At 49.4% G+C, this 18,862-nt stretch overlaps 1 protein-coding gene across 4 annotated transcripts in view; it reads right to left on the bottom strand.

Moving 5' to 3' along the window:
* The window catches only part of CEP43 (centrosomal protein 43), a 300,006-nt gene that overhangs the window by 209,358 nt on the left and 71,786 nt on the right, over positions 1 to 18,862 (bottom strand). For all 4 annotated transcript variants that reach the window (XM_086926811.1, XM_086926812.1, XM_086926809.1 and 1 more), the window contains exons 3-4: positions 15,939 to 15,992; positions 7,937 to 7,991 (exon numbers count right to left, since the gene is read on the bottom strand). In XM_086926811.1, coding sequence (XP_086782937.1) covers positions 7,937 to 7,991; positions 15,939 to 15,992 — 109 coding nt within the window. The remainder of the gene's footprint in view (positions 1 to 7,936; positions 7,992 to 15,938; positions 15,993 to 18,862) is intronic.

The following is an 18,862-nucleotide window of genomic DNA, read 5'->3' as shown; positions in this document are numbered from 1 at the left end:
TGCAGACATATTGAATGCAGCAGTGCTATTCATTTCAATTTGTTATTGTTTTCAATACAAAACAGATGTCCAGAGAAGCAATAATAGAACGTATCAATGATCTGAGGACATAGTAATATAATTGGGGAGAAACGACTCATATATATACTTTTGGTCACATGATATTCAGAAAGCTTCTCTGGTCACACAACTAAGGAAACGAGAGAACAGAGGATAAAGGAGGACAGGAAAAGAAAAGACGCGAGGCCTGGTGTGGGCGTAACTGCCTACATGTAAGAGTGCAAGAGGCTAAAATGTGAATGCACCTGTGTTTAAGAGACCTGTGGAACTTCCGTTCTAATTTATATCTTGATGCCGGTACGCAGATATGTCAGCAACAGATGTAGGCATTCTTTACATGCATTTCACTTGTCGCTGTAAAACTCTACTTTCGCCTCGATTATAGTGTTTCACCTTGAAAAAACAGTGGCACTGTTCGAGTTGGTGGCACCCAGCAGAAAACAGGCGCAAGGACTTCACACTACCTAAAATACATGGGGTGGGCCGGCAATCGCCATTTACTACATGCACACGAAACAAGCACTGGCAACACCAACAGGTCTGACGTTGTTCTGACTTTGCTAAATCTTACATTTTTATATATAGACAAATGACACACAAGCGGCCAGGTAGCAGTGTTGGAGAAACTGCCAATCCCTCACCCAATCAATGCAAGCGTGGTCTAAAATACACAATTGATATTTTTTTTTAATGTAGAAGCACTGTAGCCTGCATGAAGACTCCTGGCCTGTATATTTTTTTTTTGCGGGGGTGGTTAAGAAGGTGGCAACTGCACGTGAATTATGCCCCGCTTCAGCTTTGATACCAAAATGAGCACGCCGGTTTCCTACCGTGCATTTTCTTTAACTTCCATTATTCTGTAAGGCTGCGGTAAGGTGCAGTTTCTTGGGTGGGTTCAAGGTTCTGTTTTGTGTTATCTGTCAGTGACCAAGCTTACTGTGGTAAAACAAACCCATGGTACTGCACACATTACCTTGCTACTAGCCTCAATTCGTTATGCCCGGTGTTCTATTTGTTTTAAGCACAGAGGAATGTACTGACGCAAACACACTTAAACAATGCACTCGCAGCCTGGGTTCTGTGGATCCGCCTAAACCGCTGCAGCGGAGACTGCTTTCCCGTGGGCCGTTTTTGAAGTGAGTGGAAAAGAAATCCCCACGCGTAAAATGGGGATTTCAGATGCCATCGCCAACTTTTATTAAGGGTGTCGGGCGGCTTTCATCGCGTATAAGCGCAGGTTCGCGGCCGGCTGGGGGCAGTGTTCTTGTTGGTCACGTGGAGCCCACACCGTCTATAGTCTACCCTCGCTGTGACCCGAACTCTGCTCTATAAACTGCGTCAGGAAACACGGCACGAAGTCAACCAAAAAAAAAGCACTGGCGTTGCCAATAGGTTTCGCATTTGGAAAGTTGGAGCTATTGCTTTTGTAAATGACATTTCATATTTATATATCGTTATTGGCATTGTCAATAACAACATATAAATATAAAATGTCATTTACAAAACCAATAGCTCCAACTTTCCAAATGCGAAACCTATTGGCAACGCCAGTGCTTGTTTATATATTCTACAAAATATAACCTTTCACCTCCCGGGGAGCTAGTTCTATGAGATCAACGATTTACTTACCTGGTTTTTATGGGGAGGGGGGGGGGGGGGGGGGGGGGACCGCAAATGTCCCTGGCACACTGCCGCATACCTCCTTATGACGGGGGCATGGGTGTGACCAATCTTCACCTTTTCTATCTGGCCACAAGACTCATCGTGGTTCATGACTGGTTCGCAGGCGGCTGGTCCGATCGGCCATACCATGTGGAGCACCGATCGATGACTTTCCACAACTCCAAGCCTGCTTGTATGGGGCCCCCATACCACAAGTCCTCCGCCCCCATCACTAGGACGGTCCTACTGGCTTGGAACACTGCCTTGCACCACACGAAATAGGATGGGAAACTTGCCCAACAGACACCCCTATGGCATGAATCTTTGCTGCGGGAGGCCTCGACTCTCCGGGACTTCAGTCGGAGGGACCACATTGGGATCTTGCTTCTTGGGGACGTCTGGGTTGGGGACCACATCAGAACCTTTGGAGACTTGCAGCAGCGCTTCTCCCTCCATTCCTCCCAATTTTACAAATACCTACAGCTTAGGCATGCCCTCAGGGTGCACAGTCCGTCGCCCACCTTCCTCCCTGAATATTCCCCTCGATACCTAAATGATGATGGGGAACCTAGGTAGAGGAGGGGTGTTGAGGATTTATCGCTCCCTCGTGAACAATGACCCGCAACCCCAGATTCACTGCGTGCCCGCTGGGAGGGTTGATTGGGCCCATTAGAGGATGCGGACTGGAGAGACACTCTTATGGCCCCAAGACCTTGACGACCTCCTCCAAATTGTGTGTAATCCAACTCTACTATTTACACATATCATTCCTTACCCCTGCGCGTCTATATAGAGCCCGACTGCGGCCCTCCCTAACCTGTACACGATGCAATCACGCCCCAGCTGACTTATCACATGATCTGGTAATGCCCTGTCCTTGCACCATTCTGGGCGGATGTGGAACTGGAACTTACGCAGACCCTGGGGTGGACAGTTCTCCATGACCCATTACACCTGATTCTAGTGTGTTTGATGGCCTGGATGGCTCTCGGGCTGACAAGCGCTTCCTTGGGACTGCAGTGGCGGTGGCAAAACGTGACATCCCGGCACTCTGGTCTCAGGCCAAGTCCCCTACTATACGGAAGTGGAGACGGGGTGTGGACTGGTGCGCAACTCAAGAGGAACCCCTCTTAGAAGCCCGGGGCTGCCCTGATCTATTCGGAAAGATTTGGGGTAAGTGGTTCAATCTATTGTCCTGAGGGGTGTGTGTGTTTTATGAATCGTGATAACTTCGTACCAGACTCTATCCTGAAGAATGATTTACAGGTGTGTGTCATCTTCCTTGCTGCTTGATTTTGCTGCCAATGTAAATTTGTGGTCTGTTTTAAAATCAATAAACTTGATTATCAAAAAAAAGTCCCTTCATGCTAGCTCAATATTTAATTTGAACCAGACGATTCAAAGTTTAAAAACACCGAAAGGGACTTACAAATGGGCTCCTAAAGGTGTATTAACTATGTCAAAAGAGCAATCATCTCTATCCTTTTCAGATGTTGAAAAAAGGCGCCAAACAGTGCACACGGTTAGCTATATTGGAAGGGCAATTGTCTCGATCTGAGTTATTCAATTGAAAGGCACCCCCTTGTGGAATCAAGTAGGTGATAGATGTGTCGTAGTCTCACACGTGTTACGCCATCAGCGACCAAATGCCCAACAGTGTGCACTTTTTGCCACCTTTTTTCAACATTTGAAAAGGATAGAGATGATTGCTCTTTTGACATAGTTAAATACCTATAGGAGTGCAAAATCCAGATTGAATTACTTGGTGGGCAGCAGCCTGGCTGTCATTAAGCAACTACGAGAAATGTCCTTGAAGATCACCAGGCAATTTCGGAACCACTTCCTTGGCTGACTCCTTCAATGCATGGATATAATGTCCCAACAGACATATTGCATTGGTAGACTTCAGAACCATGCTACCAGAGGAGAATAACTTCTTTGCTGATTGCTCCATTCATTTAGGCTCCCTATCAGCAGGAGTCATAGGAAAAGAACCAGGTGTCAACTTTGAACAGCAGGACACTTGCACCACCAAACTCTCAGAGGTAGGATGCATAGACAAAAACAATTTCAACACCGGTACTGGTGGAGGCGGCGCCGGCTCAGATGGATGAGGAACTGGAGCAGGTTAACGTTGAGCTGGCCCAGATCCATCCAACACCGGAGAGGGTTCAACCAGCACTGGGGATTCCTGCTGAACCACTTATACTGCTGACTGCGTCGCCCCTCTCTCTTTGGAAACTTGTGGGGTCCGCCCTGCCAAACGCGTGGAAGAGGCCATCCCATGCTCTGCACCCAGTCAGGCGATCTCAGGCCCATTGGTGGAGCTCAGGGCCTCCCTCAGCCCCCCCTCCCCCGCATTGCTGTGGCTATTGTTATGCCACTGTTAAAAACAAGAACCCTATGTCACAACTGCACCGTCAAACCCAAGGCGTAAAAGTGACTTTCAGTGTCCAAATATAAATGTAACATTTTCATATTATTCAGAGGTAGTGATACAATTTCACAATATTTATCTAACACCTCTAACGCCAGAAGTGCAGAAAGCAAATGCTGCAACTTCTGTTAAATATGTAAAGCTGGCTATTTTCGAACATCAAATGTTTTATTTCCTGTTTGACGATTGTAATGAGCAGCTCGATAATAAGAAATATGTACTGAAAGAGTAATGGCAAGAGGAGCATTAAACAGAAATAGTGCCCTAGGAGTTGTCTTTCCCTTGGAAAGTGCATGAGCTGGGGTAACCTCACATGGCACAAAAGAAAACAAAGTTTTCATTTATTAAATGACTAACACGGGTCTTTAACCCGGTGCCTTCATAAAAAGGCAATATGTTCAAGACTATTTGTAGGAAAGTGGGTTTCTGTTGAAGTACCCCCCACCCCCACTTTTTGCCAGACTACTGATGCACTTTTACTTGGTGTGCCCTGGGTCCCTGCCAATCAGGTTTCCAGGGCCTGTTTTCTTTCCCCAAAACTAAACCCAATTGGCATCTCTGGACACAAGTCAGCCCCTGGTACTACAGGTACCCAGGGCCCTGTGACCAGAGAAGGCCTCTAAGGGCTGCAGCACTTCCTGTGCCACCCTTAGAGGTCCTGTACCACGACACTCACACACTGTCTTTGCAGGCTGCATGTTTTGGTGCAGAACAAAGTAAAGAGTCGACATGGCACACATCCATGTGTGTCATGCCAAAACAACCCACTGTCCTGGCATAGATCAGTCGCCCCTCTAGTTGGGTGCACTATACCAGTGGTAAGCGTACAGGTGCATGAGCCCTCTACCCCTACAGTGTCTAAGTCCACTCTTAGACATTGTAAGTGCAGTGCTTCCATTAAGAGTTTATGGTGCTCTGAGTTAGTCATTACGAACTACACAGCACCATATTGGCTACACTGAAAACTGGGAAGTTTGGAATCAAACTTCTCATTACATTAAACCCACAATTGATGCCAGTGTGGGATTTAATGAAAAATGCACACTGGGGCATCTCAGAGATGCCCCCTGAAAACGAAACTCATCTCTAATGTCCCAACTGAGTGGCTGCTTAGGCTGCCATCAACAGACATGTTTCTGGACCCCTGGGTCGAGAGCCTGCTGCTCTCGGGGGCCTGAGACAATGCACATCCTGGGATGAGGTGCCAAGTCTCCACCCCCAGGATGGGCAGGGTTCACGAAGGGGAAGCTTCAAAGGCATGCCGCCTTTGTGAGCTTCCCCAGACCACTTGCTGCTTTCAGGAACTGGTCTCCACTGGTTCTGCACCCCACTCTGGGTGGGAGAACCTGTGTGAAAAACAAGTGAGGGAGACAGGTGTGCCCACCTCTGCCAACTCCACCACTCAGGTGGGGGAGGCGAGGTGAAGCACAACTCCGAGTCCCCACCATCTTGAGAATGGGGGGACCCAACCAACCAGGGTCAGGCTTGTGCCCCCTCCCACTGGAGGGTGACACAATAGGGGGTGTACGCACCCTAGGGAAGGGACCCATTGGTCCCTGCCATTTACCTACTTGTAACGCCCCTAAATCTAATACTTAGGGGGCACCCTGACCCTTGCTTCTTCAGATCCAGAAACGACACAAAGAAAAAAGAAGAAGGACCGAACAGCCGTGTAGCCAGCTAACAAGAGGAAGACGCCCACTGACTTGGCCCCAGCCCTACAGGCCTGTCTCTCCTCAAACCTGCTCCTGCGAAATCCCGGTGTGTCCTGCAGCCTGCAACCTCAAAAACCCCGGAGGATCTGCCTGCCTTCCCTTCCAAAGACTGCTTCACCCATGAATACCGTATTTGATCAACAGCAACCTCTGGCAGCAGCCGGAGACTCCAGCCCACTCTGCACCAGCCGAATCCGGCCCGAGCTTGAGTGGAAAAACCCCACGAGGAGGTCACCCCAGTGATCCTGACCTGAAATCCAGCAACCCCTGACCTGCCTCAAGCCTCCAGCCGACGCCTGCAGTCTCAATCCAGAAGGCCCCCCCTACCCGTGACCAGGAGCTGGTAAGAAGATCCGACCCCAAAGGCACCACTGCACCAGACGCCCCACGGCCTTGTGTGCCCAAACCAACGGTGCCTAACCAACCCTTAACTTCCCAACTTACCTCTCGAAGTGGTAGCTGCACCCAGAAGTCCTTCGTCTCCCTGCCTGCAGTGCTTTTGCAAACCAGAGGTTCTCCATTAAAAACAACAGGGCGCCTGACGTCGAAACAGCACTCTGCACCCGGCTGCCCCAGTGCTGCTGAGGGTGCACCTTTTGTGCTTCTTTGTTTTCACATTTGCCCTGACCTAAACCCTCGGAGCTTTGCTCCCACAACCCAGTGGCTTGCTTGCCAGCAGCCACCAACCGGTAAAACAACAGTATATTTTTTATACAAAAACAATTGGCCTAGAGTTCAGTTCTTGAGTGTGTGATTTCATTTGCTGACTGAGTGTGTACATCAAATGCTTAACACTGTCCTCTGTTACTGCCTTACTAAGAGTGATTGGCTTGATGATGAAAACATGCAAGTCCTGCTGATGTTGTGCTTTCTAAAGATTCTTTTAGCTTACTACAATTGTTTACAATACATTTAGCTCAATTCACATAAAGTATAAAATCTTACACTTGCATTCCATTTCAATTCTGTGAACTGGCTCTATGATTTCACTATATGCTGCGAGCATCTTTCACATCTAGCATTATGCACCTAGACTGAGTGAGCAAAGTTAGTGGTAGGAGCTGCAAACTGATATGAGTAAGCATCTTAAACAGTTCACATTACCAAATATTTTTCGGAGTTTGTAGCAATTAACATTTTTGAGCTTCACTCAGACAGAGGATCTTTTTAAAAGGAAATTGGAATTTTAGTTTCAAATCTTCCTTGTAAAGTTTCTAGCGATCTTCACAATGGTCTTCTTATTCATAATCCTTCAGACATTCAATTACCCTGCTCCTTGGAGAGGCTAGATTCTATATTTTAGGATTATAACTAGCGCTCGTACTGTGAAAAGCAGCAGCCTTGCTGCTAAGGTAAACCACTCTCAGCATAATGCAAGTGAATGACCCATAATCCTGTACGGCGAGCTGGTGGTCCACTGGCAGCATATTAGGGTGCTACTACGTCAGCATAAGAACAAAACTTCAATAGCATGTAAACATGTGAAGTAGTTAAAACATGAAACTAGGAACACAATGTCTTAAACGTTAAAAAGAACGGACAATACAATCTAAAGGAATACAAAATTAAAGCAACATTTAAAACGAAGGAGCTAGAAAGAACTTAACAGATAAAAAATATTTGCTGATGCAATCCACAAATTTGTATAAACATGAAAGCATGAATGTAATTTGAGATATGAAATGTAGTAATGTTGGTCATAACGCTGTGACTGAATATCAGCAAAGCAGAGCCATTGAGCCCAAATATTGCTTACGTTTTATTAAGGTGTTGTCATGGACTGATCAGCAGGGGGCCAATACTCTCTCAACATATAATTCTAATAGAAAAGCCAATATGCATGCACAAACAAATTCACCACACACCTAAGTTGGGACGGATTCCAAGGTAGTGGTCTTTTTTTTTTTTTTACATCTTGTAACTACTTTATGGCAAAGAAACAAGAATATCTTACTAGCCCAAAGTCAAAAGTATACCTGTTGTCAACTACTCTAATGTTTGAAGTTAACTTTTTAGCTCACAGCTGGTAACAAAGCCTCTCCTAAAAAATTGCAGACCTTACCATCTTTTGTATTTAAAAACTTCTTCAAGCTTTCGTTCACAAGAGGAGTTTTGTTCTGTTGGAAAATTAAAAACACGTTGTAAATTAGAGGAAGAGACAATTACGGCCAGAGAGCACACAGTGTGGAAACGATAGTCCCAAGCAGACATTTAATACCAATGTAAATGGACTCTTTCTATCAACGTCTATTTCAACTTGGACTGTAATTTTATACATCACTAAGGAAAATTACCTAGTTTCATACACCAATATCTAGTGCAAACAAGCGGATGGAACAACGTTTACCAAAACATGCAAGTGAAGTGTCACTCTTTTAAGGCTTTATCATTGCTTGATTTATCACCTACTCTGTCGAGTCTACTGATGTCATTCGAAAGGGACTTCAGTTTCACCAATACCAACTAAAGGCGTTTTTTAAAAACAAAAACTGTAAACAAAAAAGGGTGCATACCATCTTCAAATTAGATGGCATAATGAATAAATTATGAGGGTATCAAGGATGGAAACAGACAAATGTTTGAAAAGACAAGTCTGGGGCCTACTCTAAATATTTTGATTATTGCCTCCTACATTGATCATCGTGCTATTCTGAAGCACTAGATTTACAACAACAAAAAAAATCTAAGCATCAGCTCTTCGCCTACCTAAATACAATTGCCCTAAAACGCCATTAGAATGTACAAATCACTTATCATTAGTTTCTATGGAGACGAGCGGGCCTGTGGCTGCAAAGATGGAATACATGAAAGAGGAGTAGTAGCAGAATTGGCTTATGGTTGCGGTTAAAGTTTCTAAATTTATAATGAATTGGAGGTGAAAATGCGCCTACACCTTTCTTTTGTTTGGCCTTCCTATCCACCCCAAAAAAACAGAACAAGAGAGAAACACAGACAAAGGGAGAAGAAGAAAGAGACCAACAGACACCTTAGGTACAGAGGTGATTAAGACAGTAGAACACAAAGGCAGAAAGACGAGGAAAGGTGAGACAGTCAAGGGAATTAAATGGGCCAAATGCACATCAGAGGCCGAAAGCCAATAGAGGCAGAAGCATAAAGGATCAGTAGTTTAGCGAGACAGACATCAAAGGCACAAGTTTACAATAGAAAAACTATTGGAAAACGGAGATGCAGTGAGGTTCGGGGAGAGGAACATAAGTCATGTAAATAAGGAAGAGACAAACTGAACAGTCAGGGTGCGGAATTTTAACTAAAACCTACTTGCCATAGGGCCAGATATTTCAGGAATCTACTTACCTGTGTAAAAAATAAAATCTAATTGTTCCATTTGGTTCCATATAATGGTATGGCAAATGGTAGCAGTTTTCCCATTATATTAGAGTATCGATAGCTTTTATGTCATGTGTTGGGTTGCAGCAAGCCTCTGATTATGCCACCTCTCTTATTATAACCGACTCTGAATAGGCCAAGGTTCCACTTATTTCAAATATTTGGAGGTCCTGTGTATGCAGAAGCCTCGTTTATGTATGGGTTCTGTTTATGGGGGCTGTCCGATTATGGGAGGACTCTGAATATGACAGCCCTATCATTATTCAAGAGTGCTCATTTTAGTCCAGTTCTGAATATATCCATGTACTTCTTACGTCAAAAATGTGAGACTAAACCAAGCACTATATCAGTGACAGGACATTTGTGTTTTACAAGCATATGAAGATCTTAACTTCCACTTTTTTATCAAATGTCTGGAGGAAAAGTGATGACGCACAACTACTTGTGTAACGATATATCTGTAAGAGACATTAGTTAGTGATAGATTCCTTACCTTAGAATATCCTCAGGCGTCAGACTGGATCCGGAAATTTTTGCGTAGCAATAGCCCTGCGCGTCGGTAGGCGTCGTCTGCGGCTCCGCGTCCGTCGTCGGCGTCGTTAGCGCCGGAATGACGTCAGAGTACTTAGACGCCGCCCATGTGCGCTGACGTCAGTTCTGATACACAACTTTTCCACGCCAGATACGCACAGCCATGATAGAACCAACACTGGTGCCATGAAGCTAGGGCCCTGAAAGGGGATGTCCTTAACCCTAGATATTGGTTCGCAGAACGGGGAGGATGGGTGGGTCGGTAAGGAATCTATCACTAACTAATGTCTCTTACAGATATATCGTTACACAAGTAGTAACTTGTGCATCTGAAAGAGACACGTTAGTGATAGATTCCTTACCTTAGAATAGATACCCCAGCAATACCAACCCCGGTGGTGGGTCTGCGAACCAATATCACACCAGAAAGTCCTGGAGGACGGAACGGCCAAAGAAGCCATCCCTCCGGACTTGACTGTCCAGGCAGTAGTGTCTTGCGAACGTGTGCAGCGAGGCCCACGTAGCTGCCTGGCAAATGTCCTGTAAGGGGACTCCTCGGCCCAGGGCAGTTGTTGTTGCCGTGGCACGAGTGGAATGAGCCCGCAATCCAGCAGGGGGCTCCTTTTTGGCCATGGAGTAACATGCCTGAATACACAAGATGATCCACCGTGAAATGGTCCTCTTGTGTACCGCCTTTCCCTTCTTCACGCCCACGTAACCAACAAAGAGTTGGTCATCCACCCGGAACTGGCGTGTGCGATCCAGGTAATAAGAGCGCACGTTTTGGGTCCAGACGGTGGAGCCTCTCTTCCTCTTTCGAGGGATGCGGAGGCGGAAAGAAGGTGGGCAAGGTAATGGACTGCCCGATGTGGAAGGCCGTGACAACCTTAGGCAGAAAGGAAGGTCGTGTACGCAACACCACCTTGTCCGGATGAACAGAGAGGAAAGGTGGAGTAGAAGAAAGAGCCTGGAGCTCACTCACTCTCCTGGCAGAGGTGATGGCAACCAGGAAAGCAGTCTTCAGGGTAAGAAGACGGAGAGGACAGTTATGGAGCGGCTCAAAGGGAGCACACATTAGATAAGTGAGTACAAGATTCAAGTCCCACTGGGGCATCACGAAGGGAACAGGAGGGAACGTGTGTGATGCCCTTCAGAAATCTATTTACAATGGGGGACTTGAATAAAGAAGACTGATCAGGTAGCCGTAAGAAGGCGGAAAGAGCAGAAAGGTACCTCTTAAGAGTGCCCAGAGCAGAGCCCTGCTGGGCAAGGGAAAGAAGGAAGAGTAGAACTTCAGAAAGGGGTGCAGAGAGAGGGTCGACAGCCTTTGCTGTGCACCATGCCACAAATCTGTTCCACCTGCAGGCGTATACTGACTTTGTGGAGGGACGCCTGGCTGCCAGAATGATATCACAGACTTCGGGAGGCAAGTCAAATGGCCTCAACTGCCGCCGCTCAATCTCCAAGCTTGTAGGTGGAGACTGGACAGGTTCGGGTGCAGGACCGTTCCCTGCTGCTGCGACAGAAGGTCCTCGCGAAAAGGCAGACGAATCGGGGGATCGACTGACATGCTGAGTAGCTCGGGATACCAGTATCTTCGTGCCCAGTCTGGAGCCACCAGGATAACCTGGGCCCGGTCGCGCCTGATCTTCTTCAGCACTCTGGGCAGAAGCGGTATAGGCGGAAAGGCGTACAATAGACCGCAACTCCACTCGTGACGAAAAGCGTCGCCGAGCGAGTGCCGCCTTGGAAATTTAAACGTGCAGAACTGATGACATTGCGCGTTCTCTTCTGTGGCGAATAGATCTAACCAAGGCTCTCCCCATTGCTGAAAGAGGCCTTGCGCCACGTACGAGTTCAGACGCCATTCGTGATCCATCATGCACCGACGGCTGAGTTCGTCCGCCCTGGCATTCAGAGAGTCTGCCAGGTGTTGAACCACCAGGGTCACGCCCTGATGTTCCAGCCACTGCCAGAGGCGCAGAGCCTCCTGGCATAGGGTCCACAACCCCACCTTGCCTTGTTTGTTGCAGTACCACATGGCGGTGGTGTTGTCCGTGAACACCTGCACTACACTCCCCCGGACAGAGGGGGGAGGAATGCCTTCAGTGCTAGACGAATCGCCCGCAGCTCCAAAAGGTTGATATGGAGCCGGGACTCCGCCGGAGACCAGAGGCCTCTGATCTCCGCCTCTCCCATGTGGCCTCCCCAGCCCTGGAGGGACGCGTCCGTCACAACCACATGCTCCGGGTGGGGTAGGGAGAGGGATCTGCCACTGACCCAGTCGCGGTCCGTGAGCCACCACTGCAGTTGTCTCGCAGTGCCCTCCGAGATCAAGACATGATCGGACAGGTTGCCCTGATGCTGGGCCCACTGAAACTTCAGGTCCCACTGCAGAGGCCGCATCCGCCACCTGGCGTGATGCACCAGAAGGATGCAGGAGGCCATCAGCCCCAGAAGCCGCAGCGTCAACCTGACCGAGACTCGGGATAAAGGCTGAAAGATGGGAATCAGAGCCTGTATATCCCGAACCCGCTGTTCGGGAGGGTAAACACGAAACTGCGCCGAGTCGAGAACCGCTCCGATGAAGAGGAGCTTCTGAGAGGGGCACATTGATGAGAACCCCAGCAAATGCAGGAGGTCGGCCGTAGTCTGGAGGTGGCTGACGACTGTCTGGGGCGAGCCCGCCTTCAACAAAGAGTCGTCTAGGCAGGGGAGGACTGACACCCCTAACCTGCGCAGATGAGCTGCGACCACCGCTATCACCTGCGTGAACACCCGTGGGGCGCTGGTAAGGCCGAAGGGGAGCAGGGTAAACTAAAAGTGCTCTTGGCCTACCGTGAACCGCAGGTAACGCCGGTGGGCCGGCAGGACGGGGATGTGGAAATAAGCCCAACGCTACCAGGCAGTCTTCCGGGTACAGGGCAGCTACGACCTGAGCCAAAGTCAGCCCCCTTTGCCCTTCTTGGGTACCAGGAAGTAGTGGGAGTAACATGCACACCCTACTTCTGGCCCAGGAACGTGCTCGATGGCCCCCTTGGCCAAGAGGGCCGTGACTTCCTCTTGCAGAAGTTGCAAGTGATCCCCCGACACACGGTGGCATTGCGGTGGCATGGATGGAGGGGTCGCCTCCAAGGGGAGGGAGTAGCCCCTTCGGACGATCTGCAGCACCCACCTGTCCGATGTGATAGTGCGCCAGTGGGAGAGGTGATGGCGAACCCTGCCTCCCACAGGCGTCACATGGGCCTGAAAACTCGGAAGGTTTTGAGGCGGGTGCTTTGGAGGGAGGTGTGAACTGGCCTCGCCGTTGTCCCCGACCGCCGCCACGGCGGTTTCCACGGCCGCCACCGCGCTGTTGAACATTTTGCGGCGCGTGGCTGGCAGCACGTGTGGGGGCGCCCCTTCCGTGGCCACGAAAGGAGCGAAAGGCACCCGTTTGCTGGTGTGGGGCCGCGAGGCCCAAGGACTTGGCCGTAGCCCTGGAGTCTTTAAAACGTTCCAGCGCATGGTCTGCCTTGTCGCCGAAGAGGCGACGGCCATCGAACGGCATGTCCAGAAGTGTGGCCTGGACATCGGCCGAGAAGTTGGCGGACCTCAACCAGGCGTGGCGTCGAACCGCCACGGTCGTTGCCATTGCCCTGCCCAGTGAGTCCGTTGTATCTAGCCCACACCGGATGGAATAACGCGCTGCGTCTCGGCCCTCAGCAAGGGTTTGGAAGAGTTTAGCCCGGACCTCCCCCGGGCATTGTGGCAGCACCTCCTCAACCGTGTCCCACAGAGTGTGGGTGTAGCGGCCCAAGAGACAGGCGGTATTTACAGACCGCAGCCCTAAGCTTACAGACGTGAAAACCTTCTTCCCGAACTGTTCGTATCTCTTGGATTCCCGGTCGGGCGGGGCCGACGGGAATGCGTCTGGGAATTGGAGGCCTGGATGACCAGGCTCTCGGGGGTGGGATGGGTGGACAAAAAGCATGGGTCGCCCGGGGCCGGGCGGTAGTGTCTGGCCACGTTCCTATCCACAGGCGGGCCTGTGGCGGGCTTGGACCAAGTGCCCACAAGAACGTCACATAAGTCCTCATTGAACGGCATCAGAGGCTCGCTGGAGCTTGACTGCGGTTTGAGGACCTCAGTGAGGAGGTTAGTCCTCACGGCCGCGACGGGGAGCTCAAGGTTTAAGGCCTTGGCCGCCTTCGTCAACACTACACTATATGTAGACCCCTCCTCCGAAGCCACAGTCGGAAGGGAGGCAAATCCAGTGTCTGGCGATGTGTCAAGACCACTGGCCTCCCCAAGCTCATATGTTCAGTCCTGGTGAGACTGGCACTCCAGTGCCAGAGGATCCTCAGACCCCTCCCAATCTTCCTCGTCACCCGTTGCCTGTAAAACAGGGTTAGTAGACGGGCCTCCTCGTGGAAATAAAAATCTCCAAAGGCCGTCGGAAGCGGCGCCCAGCGGCGCTGTTCCGGCGCCAGAGTCGGACCGTATGGAACATTGGGGGTGGCGTCCACAGCGGGCGCCGGGGGCGGCGCCGGTGAGGTCGTAAGGTCGGCCGGCGACGACCCGGAAGCGGATCCAGTGAGGTCCTGCGGCGCCGGGACCCAAGTCGCCGGCGGCGCCAGGGCCGAAGCACCCAGCGGCGTCGGGGCCGAAGTACCCGACCCGCTAGGGCCTCCAGTCGGGACCGTTGGGCCCAAAGGCGCCACGGAACCAGACTGAGGAGGGAGGGACCTCATGGCCATGAGGTACCGCTCGATCTCCGGCGTGGCGCCGTGCCCAGGGACCCGAAGGTGTGGGGCAGGCGGCGACGCTTGCGACTCTCGCGGAGCCGCGTGGGCGGTGCCGCCCGAGCCCCCGGCCGCATCGTGCGAGCGTCGGGGTGGGTCGGAGGAACGATGACGTCTCTCCGACCTCTCAAGCCTCTTACCTGAGGACTTGGAGCCTGACGACCGGTGTCCACTCCCGGAGCTGCGATGACTCCGACCTCGCGACCTGTCCCTCGACCTCCCGTGGGACCGGGACTGGGACCTGGAGTGGCGCGGGGCCGACTGCCGGAGCTCGAGCCGCTTGCGGGACCGCTCCCGCCTAGCCTTCGACGTCGGGGCCCGGCAGTCGGAGCAGGTGCGGTAGTCGTGATCGAGGCCTAGGCACTTCAGGCACCGGCGATGGGGGTCTGTGACCGACATCAGTCGGTCGCACTTCGAGCAGGGTTTGAACCCGGGCATCCCTACCGGCACCGATAGAGTCGAAGACTCGAAGAAAAAGAATGATCAAAAAGATCAAACGTTTAGTCAAAAAATGACAAGCGGTAGAGCTTCTCCGGATCTGCGCTGGCTAGCGCAGAAAAAAGAAGAACTGACGTCAGAGCGCATGGGCGGCGTCTAAGTACTCCGACGACGTCATTCCGGCGCCAACGACGGACGCGGAGCAGCAGACGACACCTACCGACGCACAGGGGTATTGCTACGCAAAAATTTCCGGATCCAGTCTGACACCTGGGGATATTCTAAGGTAAGGAATCTATCACTAACGTGTCTCTTTCAGATGGACAAAGTACAGCGCAGAACAAAATGCTCAAATAAATAAACAAAACACGATTCTTTCTTCTTTTTCCTCACCATAACTTTTCTTTCCTAAAACCCCTCTTGCCCCCAATTACTGTGCAGCAGTGTAAGAGATGCTTAAGCGCCATATAATATTATAAAAGAACATTTATTCCCTTTTTACCACTTTAAATACTCTTATTCCTGTGCCTCCGTGTTGCTCACTCCCTCTCCTTCTATCCTTTTCCTTCCATGACAAATCCTTCCCCAACAGAAGCCTTAGTAAGCACTATGCAAGCAAGAAACATAACATACAAATCAATATATCAACATAAGATCCTACTGTGTGCAGTTTCACGACTTAATACAGGCCCGGTACACCCCATTCAACAAGCAGAAGAGTGCATTTTTGGGGCATAGAAATGATGCATGGGAGTGGGTGAGGCGAGAACACCAGCTGTTTAACAGCTGTCAATTCATCTCATGATTTGAGGAATACACAAGCCACCAAACTGTGACTAAAACAAAACAAAAAACACATTATCCAGTAGCCATTCTAGGTTTGAGGAGCATCAATAAATAAAAAGAAGCGTTTTCCATAGTCATGTGGTGATAGGTCAAAGACTTGCAATGTGAACTGCTTACCTCTACCTTTTCCTGTTCTTCCAAAGCCAAAAAAACAGCAGCACGCAGCTCCGCCTAATTAAAAAAAAAAAGTAGACAATGAATTAAGTGGGAAAATGATCCCCAAGAAACATAGACATACTGCTGTCTGAACTACGATCGCTTTTATGGCACACCATACTTAACAGGAAAGGTGAAATAGAGGTGAAAGTCATATTCTGGGGTGAAATGTTTATATTCTCCTTTAACTCGCCTACAATTTCCCCACATGTATGTGCATGCCTATTGAGGTAGAAGCAGCTGAAACCTTTAATAAGATTTACCACCAAATTTCTCAACAACTTTGTGCAAACTACACATCTCTTGTGTTCTGATGTCCTACAATCAGTGCTGCTCTGGGTCTTCCACACACCTTTTCTTAGGGGACTAGGCAGGAATTAGAATGTGACTGGGTAACTGCTCTGGTACAGTAACAGACATCCCTTCCTACTACCAAACATTTGAGATCAAATCAGGATGCATGAATCACATAGTTGTATACTATGTTTAAATTCTGTTTGCCCTATGTATGGTCTCACAACTGACACTTTCCAAGGATTTCAAGTCTAACACATGGATATCAACGCATAGACCTTAAGAATGTTGTATTACATTATTTTTCAGAAATGTCTTAAGATGCGCTTTTTTGATTTAGAGCAGGGGTCTCCAACCAGTAGCTCGGGAGCTACTGGTAGCTCACCAGCACCCTCAAAGCAGCTCTCAGAGGTGAAGCCAAACCAAGCCAATTTGGGAGATTCTGTGAATATTATAGAAGGCAGCACTGCTCATTTCACTACCCTTAAGAGTTACAGACAGCCAAACCAATGGCAGGGCCTGTTGATAACACTCAAACACACACTTTGGTGACCCATCAATCAATCAGTCAAACAATCAATCAGGGATTCATAGAGCACACTACTCACCTGTGAGGGTCCCAAGGCGCTGGGGAAGTGTGTGGGGGGGATTTGGGTATGTATGTATGTATGTATGTATTGGCATTTATATAGCGCACTACTTACCCGTAGGGTCCCAAGGCGCTTCGACCGCTGCGAAACCCTTCCTGGCTTCCCTGAGAGATGGTCCCTTAATGGGTATCTCCAGGGTGAGACCAGGCATCCCCGGCGGTCTGGTGGGGCCGTTAGTGAAGATGAGGCAAGCTAATGCCCAGAGTTGCTGAGTGTGATCGCTGATCAGAGTGGGCACCGAGGCGAGAGAATTATCGAGTCCGCTGACCCTGGTCCAGAAACCTGCCGCGCCGGGAATCGAACCCTGGTCCCGGGCCGTCCTCTGCTCTCGGGTCTGCCGCCTCTAACCAGTGAGCCACACTACTTCACTATTTTGGGCATACATGTACACCATAGCCATAATATTTTCGTCCTTGACTATTTTGGGCATACAAGTAAAGTAATTATATACTTGCTGCCAGCACGGACATATTAAGGAGCATGACTGGCATGCTTTTAGCCATTCCTGACAGAGTGACAACCACTTCTCCCATAATAATGGCCATAACTGATCGCTGAACCAACTCTAAGAGTAATTTCGCCCTCAGCTCCTAAATTGTCTAAAGCCCGCAAGTGAAAAGGTTCCCGTTCCTGCTGGGAAACTCAGGTCTTTCGAAAAAGCCAGGTCTTGAGGCTCTTCGGGATTGCTTTCAGTGTGGAGCTTCATCTGATGCTGTGGGGGAGTTTGTTCCAGGTCTTGGCCATGATCAATAATAATCCAAATTTGTAAAGCGCACAATCACCCGTAAGGGTCTCTAGACGCTGGGGGCCATCGGAAAGATTAAGCAAACTATTGCTCAGAGTCACATGGTGCTGGGCTAATCTGCCGCCGGTGCCGGGGATCGAACTATGATCCCCAGATTCCGGAGTCAGTCGCCCTAGCCGCGGCGCCACACCTCTTCCGTAGGAGAAGGTGTGTGTGTGCCTCCTGTTCTGGTTTTTTGGATGCAGGGGATCTCAGCCAAGGCCTGGTCAGCGGAGCGGAGGTTTCTTTTGAGGGTGTAAAAGGAGATTCTTTTGTTGAGGTATTGGGGTCCGGTGTTGTGGAGGGCTTTATAGATGTGTGTGAGCAGCTTGAAGGTCACTCTTTTTTCGACGGGGAGCTAGTGGAGGTCTCGTATATGCTGGGTAATGTGTCTTGTCGTGGGATGCTGAGGATGAGTCTGGCTGCGGCGTTCTGGACAGTCTGAAGTTTGTGGAGTAGAGATTTGTTGATTCCGGCGTAGAGGGTGTTCCCATAGTCCAGCCTGCTGATGAGGAGTGCATGGGGGGGGACGGTCTTCTTGGATTCGGGGGGTGGGTCTATTTGAAGCTCTTGCTGAATATGCGGAGGGTGTTGAAGCATGTGTAGCTGCAGCGTTGGCCTATGGGTCTGCCACATGAACCATCTTTATCCACTTTAAATCTACCTAATAAAGAGATGGGCCATGTTATCGCCCTGCTCGATCAGTTGCACTGTATGTGACATCAAAGAATAGTAGCAGCAGTAACCAGGGCTGACCCACCAAAGGGTGTGACTGCAAGAACTAAAGTGAAAATGTGTTAGTTGGGAGCATGATCAACCAAAGAGCTGAGAAGAGAGTATGCATCCAGGGCAGAGAAAATTAAAAGCATCACATTCATTTTTGTGTGGGTGTGTGACATTGTGTCCTTCCCAAATAAACAGTGGTGATTCCTTAAAGCTACTCCTAGCGTCAAGGACTGCCAAATATGTATGCTGGTCTCCATCATAAGAGTATTATCTCTGACGCAATTGTGCCCATTCACGGTATAATTGTGCCATAGCCATAATATTTTCGTCCTTGACTATTTTGGGCATACAAGTAAAGTAATTATATACTTGCTGCCAGCACGGACATATTAAGGAGCATGACTGGCATGCTTTTAGCCATTCCTGACAGA

This window comes from Lissotriton vulgaris, chromosome 6, assembly GCF_964263255.1.
Source record: "Lissotriton vulgaris chromosome 6, aLisVul1.2, whole genome shotgun sequence".
NCBI classification, from domain to species: domain Eukaryota; kingdom Metazoa; phylum Chordata; class Amphibia; order Caudata; family Salamandridae; genus Lissotriton; species Lissotriton vulgaris.
This window is presented reverse-complemented; position numbering and strand designations above follow the sequence as displayed.